The 13,255-nt window shown below is 27.7% G+C and overlaps 1 protein-coding gene across 3 annotated transcripts in view; it reads right to left on the bottom strand.

The window, feature by feature from the left end:
• Positions 1–13,255, bottom strand: part of LOC126907920 (collagen alpha-1(XVIII) chain-like) — a 125,348-nt gene that overhangs the window by 77,119 nt on the left and 34,974 nt on the right. The window contains exons 1-2 of one of the 3 annotated variants that reach the window (XM_050689607.1): positions 12,457–12,595; positions 8,156–8,544 (exon numbers count right to left, since the gene is read on the bottom strand). The exons of the other annotated variants lie outside the window; for them this stretch is intronic. Coding sequence (XP_050545564.1) covers positions 8,156–8,353 — 198 coding nt within the window. The 5' untranslated portion in view covers positions 8,354–8,544; positions 12,457–12,595. Of the gene's footprint in view, positions 1–8,155; positions 8,545–12,456; positions 12,596–13,255 lie in introns of those variants that run through there. 3 annotated transcript variants of the gene reach the window in all.

Below are 13,255 nucleotides of genomic sequence, written 5' to 3'. Positions count from 1 at the left end.
AAGCACTTAATCAAATTTTAACGATAAAAATACACGAATACAAAAAATTAAAGCTACGAGATATTTTGTTATAGATAATTTACGATATTATATGGAATTTACCGTAGTTATTGTTTCATCCCAATCTTCTTTTTTTTTTGTTGGCGGCAAAATGTCCAAAAATTACACGGCTATTAACTGTTCGGATTTAAATGAGTAGATAAAAGTGAGTAAAAGTCTGTTTTAAACGTTGTAAATATCATTGTACACAATCATTAATTTCGTCCAAATGTTAACGATACCGATTTATAAATTCAACACGCATTGTCAACACGAGGCTTTTTAATCTTGTGTCCATATTTAATATTATAAAGTTTCGATGAACACAATTCTGCAGAGTTGTTTTGTACGCGTCCATCTTTGTAACACTGTACAAAACAATAATGTCATTTTGACTTTAAACGACATTTGTCTCTAAAGTTACGACTACATCTCAAAAATAAGAAAAATAACCGCTTACTGTTTCATTTATGTCTATTTAATAACTATCTTACCAATGAAAGTCTATGCATTTATTGAACTTGCTAATAGTCAGTAATTAAGTGTTGTTACTAAAAGTTAATTTTCAAACAGTGTATAGTTTATAACATTATTCAAATAAACGTATGTTGATACGCAAATTTTAAGTTGGACTTTTGTTCACTCCGCCGATTGGTAAAATCATTCAAAGATAACTTGACTTTTAAAAAATTTATACTTTGAAGTTATTTTGAAATATATATATGTTTTTTATCGAGTGTCTTTTTTCAAATATGAGGACCTAGTGTTCATTAAAATATTTATAGCGTGAAGTCGTATACAAGGAATATTTTCACGGTAGATTTACTCTGTTCGAAGGATCACAATTGTTATCCCCTTTGGTCAACTAAAAAGTCAAAGAAATATCTTGGACGTCACTATTGTTGATATCCCATGAAGTGAAATATTGTGTTTGAAGTTTAGAAATCAATGGCTCTATGGTAATTTTGATTTAAAAGACCTTGCGATTGCGTATTAAAGTAATATGATGGAAACGAATAAAAATAGAAAAATGTATAATATATATCACATTAAATGTATAGTACATCTAGTGCCTTATCCATTCTTGTAATAAATACTTTTTCTTCAAAAAAACCAAAAGACGTTGGTGCGACACTTGATATACAATTGATTAAAAAACACCGAGGAGTAAGACAAGGAAATACAAATGAACTATATTTCATAATGTACCACATTCAATATAATAATGTTTGAATTTCATTATTAATAGTATTTTCTAGGCAAATTTAATTCAAACAAATAACAATTTTGCCTAAATAAAGAAAATATTGTTATCAAGTAACGTGTCATCAAACAAAAGTAATTTAATACGTTTTCTATGAATGACAAAGTGCAGATGACTCTTGTAGGGTGAAATTGTAATTAGGAAATTGGAGTCTAATAAACTTCGTACATGTAATTAATCTCCAATGCCACAGTTGCCCACACTTAATTCCACATTTCGGTCGCTGAACTCAATAATATAAGAATAGCTAACAAAGAAAAAAGTCAATAAAAGTTATTTCAGGTGTTAAATTCACCAACATTACAACACAAACATGTTAACCATAACTGAAGTTTTATGCAAATTACTTAAAATATATTGAATTAAACATATTATTTGCTGTAACAAATTTACGTGATAGGTGGGTTTGTTTATATTTTGGTTAATTTTACTTTACTAAACTGTAATATAGATTTAAGACTAGAGCTTCAAAATATTTAATCGTTGATTACGGAATACAAAAAAAAAACCGATTCTTTTATTTAATAAAAATTTAAATGTGATTTTAATTACCTTTAATAGGATTTTATTTGAAAATAGCTGCAGAACAAGTATTGCAAATGTAGGACAGCACAATAAATTGCACCCCTCAACCAGTTTTTAATTATAAGATCAATATTTTAAGTTCCAATTTTTGGTATCGATAACATAATGTACACGAAAGGACATTAACTCATCATTCAATGATTTATTTAAGTTATTGAAACTAGCATAGTTTTATAAATATGTCCATTTCAAAGTAATTGGAAAAGTTCTGTTAGAAATTGACAGAGTTGGTTGTTTAACTGAATAAGATTGTTTATCGTACAATATGTCAAAATAATTTATTTCAAAACAACTTTCATATGAAAAGTATAGATATGGTTCTTACACACCGCCACTACCAATAGCATAGTCGTCTTATCACAATGACGCTTATCACTAGTACAAGATATTTATTAATATTCAATAAAAATAAAATTAGTCATTCAAATTTAGAAACTTTTTGAAAGTTATAATACATAAATGCTTTCTTCGCCTCAGCAATATTATTTAAACAATAAATAAGAAATTTCGAGAATAATAAAAACAAAAAAATATGAAGTTACTTGTCAAAACATAACTACAGTAAGCTATTAATAGAAATTTAAAAATATAATTTTAATTAAGACATACATAAGAATATTTGAGAAATAACTTAGCATTTACAAATCAAAATTCTATTATTATCCATTTGTAGAAATATTATAAAAAATATTTTGAATAAAAACTCAAATAGCGATTAAAAAAATTAATGTTAATAATTTTAACATTAACATTAACATCTATTTCACATAATCAAACCATAAAAATTTTTAATTTTGTATGGAAATAAATAATACAATAATATCTGTCATATCGTATTATTTTAGTTTGTAATAATTTTGAAATCTGAAGGTAATTATGTGTAAATTTGAAAAAGTAAGGTAACATGAAATGTTTTTCTTGTAATTTTATAAAGCCTAAGAACGTTTAAGTAAACACTATGATGTAATTTTGTCTACCACTACAACCCAATAAAATAAACCAAAGGAATGAAATGTTCTTTAACTCATAACAACATAATGAATTCTATATAACAGTTTTAAGCGTAAAAAATAACTTTTTTATTTTTATAAATATACCAATTAATTATAAGAATACTAGCATTTTTTTTTTAAATTAATGTACCAAATAAATAACTTAGAAATTTATTGTTTTTTAAATATAACTCTATAAAGTATATAGTATTAGTAAATTAGAATAGACAAAATAAAAGAATTGTCCAATAAAAATTGAACTCGGATGACATAAAAATAGACATGAGTAGTGATAAGACGGTGATACACTGTCTTGAAGTGTTCATCTCTAAAATTTTTTTCTGTTTTGTCAACTTCGGACCAATCAGCTCAAATAAAAAATTTATATTGTACAAAGTGATAAGAAATTACGTTAGGATTACGTTAAATGAACTGAGCCAACAGATTTTGGTAAAATTTAATAAGTTTTTGTCAACAGCCATTGTAATTATTCACTTATCAGACAATTTTTTTCTAAAATATAAAATTTTGGCACACATTGTTACAAATATGTAATTTGAATGTTGGTTAGAAGCGTTTCCGTTTATTAAATTATTTCCGTTTTGTCCTATTTTCGATAAAATCAAATGGCTTTTTGTATGAGTATTACGTAAAATTGCGTAGTGTGACTAATTTTTATTTTAAACCAAAATCGAATGAGTCATTACAAAAAACCAACGATTTTCATCATCTAAGAAAAAAGTGAGAAATATTTTATTTGTTTTTACACTGAATTTAATCTCAAATTTATAATTAAGTTACAACATATTAAGTAATTATATTTTTATAAAATTCTAAAAATGTTATTAGCATTCAATACAGAGTTATTGATTTATCGTTGACCACTAAATTTTTTCTAAAATAATAATGTTAAGAATTTTTTTTTACCTGTTTAAGTAGATTTAATTCTTGATTTATAAATAGTTAAATACTTTTTAGGTATTTCCCTTGTCCATTATAAGACTACCAACTTAATATACAACGTGTTTCAAAAGTCTTCATTCGATTACGAGTTGAAATAGCTCAACAATCGTTACTCGTAATTTAACGACCATATATTAATAGATAAGAGAGTCAAGTTTATTTTATGTTGCTGATAAATTCTGTAATGATTAGTGAACTACAGTCAGTTTATTTCGAAAGCATTTGCGACCAACGTTTTTGTCAGTGCAAATCTGTAATAACTGTTCAATATGATTTTCGAAGAACTTATGGAACTGAAGTCCCAACTTCTAAAAGCATTCGAATGTTTGAAGAACGTGGTTGTTTTGTGTGCAAAGAAACGTTTAAGGTCCAACTAGTAACTCTAATTTGCGTCTTGTAGGGACCATATTGAACATTTATTTGTAACTTAACTAAATAAAAATTAATTATTTTATGAATATTTCCACCCTTATATCTTCATTTTTAAAACAAATACAATTTTTTGAAATTATATGATGACTTTTGAAACACCTGTATTCTAATGGAAGCATAAATAATTAATTATCTTTGCAATTGATACGGGTTTAGTTATAAAAATAACTGGTCGGTAACAACCTTTGGACAGTATTTAACACATTTCCACTTAAGCAAAAGAAGTACGGTCGAGTAAAGCCTGGTGATCAAAATAACATAACTCGCACCTTACTTCCAGTCTACATTTAAAAATATTATCATATTCCGATATACTAGTTTTAAAGTTATTATCTACTAATCATTTTCGTAGTTGGATAATTGTCTAGTATTTAATTTATTAAAATATGTATGTTACCATAACAAAAATAATGTTGACTAGAAACTTTAAGAAAATTTACTTGTTTTATGGCTAGAGATTAAACGTTTAAAATAATTATTTAAAATAATATAAATTATAATTTAAAAAAACTAGGAATATATTTTTATTAATTACCCTTGATATACTGCTCGATAAAAATTGTAACATTTTACTATCAACATTTAACATATAACTATTGTCTTTGATATTTTTTTAAATAAGTCAATGTGGTTCCATATTTATCCAAATGCTGTAATTTATTTTATTATAGAAATTATATTTGATAATTTATTTTTTGCTCGACATTTTTCTACAAGTACAATTTTTAATAAAAAAAATTGTTCGGTCGTGCCAATGCAAGTGGCGCGCGGTGGGAGTCGGCGAGTTTCTGTTTTTCATCGTCAGGAGCGCGACCTGCCCCAACCGTAAAACCGGTTGGGGTAGTGTGTGTGTGCGGTGGCCGCAAATGTCGTCACTCGCCTGCTCGTACGCTGCCGGTGCTTGTGCGCGTGGAACTACAGACACGGTTTGCTTTTCGTTGACGTCTTGCAGCTGCTTGCTAACGTTAAATTTGTCTTTACGGGGCCCATCAACAATGTTATTCGTTGTTTTGTATGTAAAAAGTTTGTCATTAATTTGTCGGTGGTTTGGATAAGGTAACGTTCGATCGCGTCGGGCTCGAATCCAATAGTAGTGAGCTAAGGTCCAGGTCAGATAAAAACTTTTTCTTTTTAATAAATGTATAATTCCACTCATTTAATAATATTGTTATTGTTACTTGTTCTCTGTACATACTTAAGGATGAGTTTACTAAACATTAGAGAAAGAATTAATTGTCTTTGAAATTAAATTTAATAATAAAAAACCCATAAGAGACAAACAGTCCATAAAACTCCATTTTTCTTTTATTTGGTTTTAATACTAATTGATTTACTTTACTTATTTTATCTATAAAACCAGCAAAGACGAAAATTGACTCGACGAGTGGTCGCGTCAAACTTAGACCTTTGAGTGAATTTTTGAAGACCGCTGTCCTTAAGCTCCTCTCAGATGCGCTGCTGATTTCTACTGATGAATTGTACAAACGGCTTGTGTTAATGTACAAATTATATACTATTTTTTTGTATACACGGTATTTTACTAATTGCCATTGGTATTAAAAAAATTTTTTATGGCTATAAAGACAAGTGATATAATGAAATGTATTAGGTATGTATTTAATGGATTACAGTTGTTTAGAACGTTTTAAGTATTTGTGTCACAAATTTATTTTTAAACACAAATATGTTTAGAAGATGTTGTTAGCTCCAGTACTTGTTTTTGGAATCACGCTTCAAATCAAAATATACATTGAAGAATTATGTCATTATTAGGTTCTGAATAAATACAAGTAATTAATTTTTATTTATTACGTGCAATCACCATAATAAACTTAATTAGTATTCGGTAAAATAAACAAATTATTATTTTTTTGGCATTAGTATATGAGCAATATTAAATGATAAAAAAAGTTTTCGAGGTTGTTATTTTAACAAATAAAGTAATACAAACGTCATTAAAGGGGGGGTTCAACTTTAAATATACAGAATAAATTATTCACTTGCATATTTTACAATTTGCTTTTGACATTTTATCTCCGCAAACATTAAAGGTCAGAGTTCGTAAACAATGTACATATACAATTCACAATTATTTATGATAATGAAAGGTGTTTTTCTTTTCATTATTATTATTGGATTGTAAATAAAATATTGTTTTCTTCGAATAAAACTTTAGATGTTGAAAATTGTTTGTAACGTTTAACCAACAAAATTAATTTTCCCGATTAGAAAATTGATTTTACTGTATGGATACGTCGTTAAAATGTATAAACCAGAACCATAAATATAAATCAGTGACTAGATTACGTTATAGATAAAGAAGATACCATTGTGGCGTTTTCATAATCGATTTGGGTAATCATACTTAATAGCTAAAATGAAATTATAAATTAAAATTAATACTTTGAAATTGTTTTTACTATACTTTGAGACTATTCCTTAAATATTGGAATTGCGTTTGTTTTTGACCGAACACGAGTATAATAATTTTAAATAGATAGTTTTGATATATATACATGAATATCTTATGAATGAAACATTGCAAAAACAGGTTTATTTATTATTGTAAACTGTGCTTTAACATCACATTGATGGCACATCGTATTTCAAATGGTTTTAAGCATTTACATCATAGTCCTAAAAGTTCACCGTGAAAGATAAAATAATAATGAAATATGAAAACTTAACGATTCAGTGCATTTTGATATAATCGCGTACCGGTAATAACTTTAAACGAGTTTGTAACACTTAGAACAGTAATGCTATGAATCACATTTCAGGATTAAATCCACAGTGACTAATAACACTGTGATTACTTCAATGAAGTTGAATATTAACTATAAATTTTAAGAAAAAAAGACACTTCCGCATTTAAAAAATAAATAAATAAATAACGCCGTTGTTCCGGTTCAGTTTTGTTTATTTATTAACTCATTGTACGGTTTCCGTTGTTTGGTTAAAACTAATTTTTTTTTATCATGATTTCAAACTGTCCCTTGGAGGAAGCTCGTTAGGAAGTCGTTAAAATATTCCTTCTCTTTAAAATAATTTCTTAACGGTTTTGTAACTCCCTTCTTCACCTTCAGTAATCCCACCTCTTCGTAAATTTTTATAGATAGTTGAACAAAATCTCACTAATGTGATATTTACCCTTATCTATTTCGTACACTTTAACAGTTGAGCGACTAAGATCAATAATGTATGTAGATATGTGGTACATCTCCAATCGTGTTTGCCTTGTAAATATTTCAAATAACAATCGATGAAGTTACTCAAATCAAACTCAACCGTTCATCTCCCTTGTGGTAATTCAGAAAAAATTGTTTGCCCAAAAAGACGCACTTTAATTTTATAATATCGTAAAAATGAAAATTGTTGTTTCATTTAACAAATTTTTCGTGAATAATTCGTTTTACCATTAGATTTTTGATAAACCACATCAGAGTGCAAATGACAGCTCATTTACTTTATATAGAGTAAAATAATTGAAAAATTAAATACTACGGAAGAGTTTAGAACATAAAATTATACATAACAGTGCAATTTATTAATTATCAATAAATTATTAGGCGTTTATTAATTTTCAAAGTTTAAGGAGAATTTCCTGAGCTGTAAATTCATTAAACAGGTTTTGCTATTAATACGTTTAGTCTGTAATATTTTATTTTTCTCTAATCCATACAAAAAGTAAATTAAACTGCATAAAAAAATAAATACGTAACGTGACGTCTATAAATTTATTAAAAATGTATACTTTTATGCGGCAGATTGCAAAATTTAACACGCTGATACTAAACAAATATAACGACAATGCTTTTTTTTTTTTTTTTTTTGGTCGACTAATTCATAATTTACATTAATTAAAAAATATAATTTTAACCTTTTGATACAATTGTAGAGATGTCGGATACCAGTGCCTCTTGTACTTGTCTCCCTTGGCACTTCTGATGGTGTGGTCGGCAATTTCCGGATCGTTCCATCCGATTAAATTGCAGAACAAAAGTCCGGATAGGACGCATGCCAAGCTCACAGCTCCACCGGTTATTACTTTTGACTTTGCTGATAATACAATGGCCATCGCGTGATATTCAAATTCGATCACTATGCATAATATTTATGAACACACTTCATTTTGCAGTCGCGTTGAAGTTTACAAATGGTGTTATTGAGAGCCTATCAAGCGGAGTCAACTATTGCAATTTTCTCTCTCGGATATCATCCACAAAGATTTCACATTTTTTTTCGTGTCGAGTGGAAGCAATTTTTTAACTGCAATAAAACATTTTCTTACCAAGTGACACATATTATTTTGAAGGCAACGTTACATTCCCACGGTACACTGTAATATTGTATATGAATACATAAATGTTAGTTTCAACTTTTTAACGTGTGGTGAAAAGTTCTATTTATTTATTTTGATAAAATACTTGCAAATCCCATTAGCGCGTAGTAAATATAATTTATCGCCCTGAATCTGACGGCGCCGCTAGAGATTCATTGTGCAAAAATGCGTTCAACCGAAAATTGGAGGAATTTATAGATGTACAAAATGCCCTCAATGGAAATCTAGAAGTCCAACTAAAGTGTTTGGAGCCGATGAAGTGTTGGTCTATTTAGAATACAACAATAGCTAAAACTTACATTTTAACAGTAAAGATACAGCTCTCTAGAAATTATAAATTTAATTTTCGATAGTTGTGTGATTACTATTTGTAAATAAATTCATTAGAACTATGTGGAGCATATTCGAACTTTTATTGCTAAAAACTATATAAGGAATTTTTCCACTTGTACATATAAAGTACAACAAATACCTTCTCCTGGTACATTGTGGACAAAAGTAGACGAAAAAAGTTTTTCATTAAATTCTATCGGAAATCTTTTTCCAAACGAAACGGATGTTTTACAATACTGTCAAATTAGTAATATATTGTACGATGGCGTCATTCCCTAAAGTCAACTTGGACAGCTATCCGACTTATAACAGGGGCGAGTGGATAGTAGGTTGATGTTCTCCATCTCATTCTCCAACCATTACAAGTAAATAAAATATTAATGATTGTTCAAAAAGTCTTCATAAATTTGAACACTCAATAATCGATTATGTAAATTTAAAAAATATAATGATTAAATTTTATAACCTGAATAATAATTTCTATTCAATGAAAATTGTCACAATGTCAAGTATTTGATAAGCACAATAGACAAATTCAACAGTTATTTATTGCAAAACCATTTGTAATGCAATACAAATCTGTCATCATTGTTATTGATTCAAAACTGTTGTGTCCGAATATTAAAACCATTTGCAACTTTGTAATAAAAAAAAGGTGAACTAAATTTTGTGAAATATTCCAAATATTGAATTATTTTCTATTTTCTTAAGACTTAGTGTTTAGATGCCTTCAAAAAATATTTTTTTAATTACCAAAAAGTCATCAAGCATTAAATAATCTAGAGTAGTAAAAATTGTATACCCCAATTTTCGTCAATTATTGTATGATAATTTTTTAGAAATGAAGAGCAAAAAAAAAACAAGATTCTCTCTGTATGAGGAATTTTTTGAATTTTAAAATGTTTCCTTTTTTTAATTTGGTGCCACTGAAATTGTATTATAAGTAATATAACTTTTTAATTATTCGTGTTACATATTTTGTGAAAACCAAAAGGTCTAAAGAGACTTTCGGTTACATCATAATTTTTTAGTTGGTCAGAAAAGCACGCAATAACAATTAATTTTACAGTGTAGTATTAGTTACAAATAATTGACACATATTTAAGTTTTGTGGATTATATTTTCAATTTAAAGTTTTCTGAATTTAATATTAAATTATTTTTAAGATTTTATAAAATACTGAAATATTTTTCAACAAGTTTGAAATGATAATGAATGAACTAAACGAGATTTTGACAAGTATTTTACTAAATAAAATTTGAAAAATATTATTTATTCGTCAATTCGTATTTGTTCGTCAAAAATAACAATAAAAAATGAGCAGAAATATTTTCTATGATCTTCGAATAGTAAAACATATAACTGAATCAGATGCCGATGCGGAACTAAAAGAAATTTTCTGAGAATTCATTTCACTATTTCTGTTAAATATATTCTGTTAGAAAACTGATAATTTAAAATATCAAATTAGTTGCCGAATGCGGAAAAAAAGTTGAAAAAAAATGTGTTTAATGCAACAACAGATGCTAGTACTTATTTATTGGTATGAGAAAAATGACCATAATTTGTGTGCTATCGTTAATACAAAACGTAAAATCTTAAATTTTTGTTAGTTAAAATGTTTTATTAGAAACATGGACTCGTAAAGATAATATTATCTAACTAATATACAAACTAACTATAATTTGTGCAAGGGAACAATGGAATATTGCATTAAATCCTCATTTCTTACGGTATTATATTATGTCATATGCAAACACCATTTACAAGTCACTGTTGTTTTTATTACGCATTTGTTAAGTAGTCTGAATTCTGGTACCTGCACTTTTAACTTCATTAAGAACGCCACCAGACATCTAAAGGCTGCGCAAATGGGAAGTGCCTACCTAATGAAATATGATTATTGTTTTGGTGTTGTATAAATTTGTCGACAACAAGTTTGTTTTCAAATACTTAAGAACAAAAAGGAAATAAGATCATTAATAACTTGTAATTTTTTATGAGTTTTTACTGTTTAATTTAAATGTAAAAAATTAAAGGGTGTGTATCGAATGTATTTTTTTAGTGAATATTATAAAAATATTACACCATAGAATAGAATAAATGTCATGCTCGATTCAAATTAAAATGTTATATCGCGTTTTTTTAAATAGTAGTGTAGGAATATTTAAATCAAATAAAACTACAAAGTTAAAAAACACTTGACTTTAAAATTTTGTAATGTTTGCTTTATTTTTAGTATCATATTAAGGGTTTCAGCAACCAGGGGCAGTTTGTATTTGTGATGCCCTATTGAAATTTTTTGTTAAATAAAAAAAAAACGATTTTAGATTTTTCTGAAAAAAATTGTTAACAACCATTACATAAATGTCTCGTTTATAATAAGACTTTGAATATGCAAAACCGCATAAATTACAGAGATTATAAACAACATTAAATACATTTTTACAAGACACCCCATTAAAGTCGCGAAAGTGTCCTGGGGAAACTGTCCCAAGTAGCCCCTTAAAATAATTGTTATTTTTTCATTTAAATTTACAATTTTTACAATGTGATTACCCATTTACACACTTAAAATTATTGATAAATATTTTTAAAATGCAACTATAATTTAATTTTAACCCAATCATGATATGAATTTACTTACAATATATTAAGTTTTTATGTTGCTTAGTACATATATAATTTTTATCAATTAGCCAAGTTAAGATTTATTTGTGGTCAAAAATTTTATCATAATGTCGACCTAATGGTCGATAAGTAATTTTAGTGGATGAAAGATCTATTCCCCTTAAGTGTTTAAACATTGATTTAAAATTATTTAAGCACTAGTGGATTTCATTATGTAATTTATATATATATATATATATTAAAACTATTTTAATTACAGAAAACTAAATTATTAAGTGTGATTTCAACGATACTTCTTGTAGTATTTTATCATTTTTGTTGGAAACCACGGAAAAAATATGCTTTATTGATTACCTGTTCCAAAATAATATAAATCCATAGGCATCCGATAATATTATTTATCAAACCAATACAAACTGCATAATTATTTAAAATTTAATAAGTGGAAAAATGAAAATCTTTGTAGCGAATCGGGATTCGACTGGTAATTTGAAACATACTAAGTGGATGAGTTGTCGAAAAATCAAATTCAATAAATTGCAATTCGTAGACCATCACGTTAACAGTACACAACCACAAATTACTTTGGGTGCCGCCGAACGGATGTGAGTGAAAATGCGATTTACCTGTTGGGAGTATGAAAAACAAATTTACTTGAGCTAATAGGCGATCCGCTCGTAGGCACGTATGCAAAATCATCCTCACACGGGGCTCATTTTATTCAAATATACCGTAAGGCTAAATATTGCGTTGATAAAATAACAATATTACAGTGTAACGTGTTGAACATAATGTTTAAGAATACTTTTGTAAACAAAAGCTGTTCGGTGTGTTCGCCGAACAAAACATTGTACTATGTATCGATATTTAATTACTTTTGTTTTATCTGGATTTTATAGGTTTTACGTTGCCTGTTCAATTTTTTATCTGATCACGCGGTTACGAGTGTTTAAGATGCTGAGCGCAGCACCACATCCGCTAATGTAAACGACGGCGAGTAAACTACAGCGTGGTCTTTGGGAAACTTCAACGGATGCTGCTAAATCATCGGCGCCGGCGCCCCGTTCGCCATTTACCTAAGCTTTAGTTTTTTACACCTTTTCTCGCACCTTCATAGTTTTATTTTTTAGATTTAGGATGTTTGAATGGCGACATGGGATGACGGTGGTGTCACCGAGACGCATATCATAAATGGATTTTGTACAACAGCTTTGTGTGAAATAAAAAAACAATATCGCCTCTATTATCTCATAAAAATATAAGTACCTCATTGGAGTGCTCTTTATTTGTATGAGCAAAGAAACTTGCCCTTTAATATTCTCCTCGTGAAAAAAAAAGGTTAATTAAATAACTCGGCAGAAAAAATTACGCAGCTGGCATTTTACAGATAAGATAGAGCGTCAACAAAATTGAATAAACAAAAATCGGGTTTTTCTGTATTAATGACATGTTGTTTGAGTTATTTCTTTTAGCTATTTATGAAATGAAAAGTATCGCGTATCCAAAACGTGTAAATCAAATCAATAAATTTGAATTAATTTTTTAATAAATTTGATTTAATTAATTAAATCAATTCATATAAAATGAAAATAAACAAATACATTATGTATCTTATGAAAAACAACAGTTATATTGAAACAAACATCATTCGAGTAAATAAATTATACCACTATA

The sequence above is a fragment of the Daktulosphaira vitifoliae genome, unplaced genomic scaffold, assembly GCF_025091365.1.
Source record: "Daktulosphaira vitifoliae isolate Bord-2020 unplaced genomic scaffold, ASM2509136v1 Scaffold_5, whole genome shotgun sequence".
Taxonomy (NCBI): Eukaryota; Metazoa; Arthropoda; class Insecta; order Hemiptera; family Phylloxeridae; genus Daktulosphaira; species Daktulosphaira vitifoliae.
The sequence above is the reverse complement of the archived record's forward strand: the minus strand, read 5'-3'. Positions and strand labels throughout refer to the sequence as shown.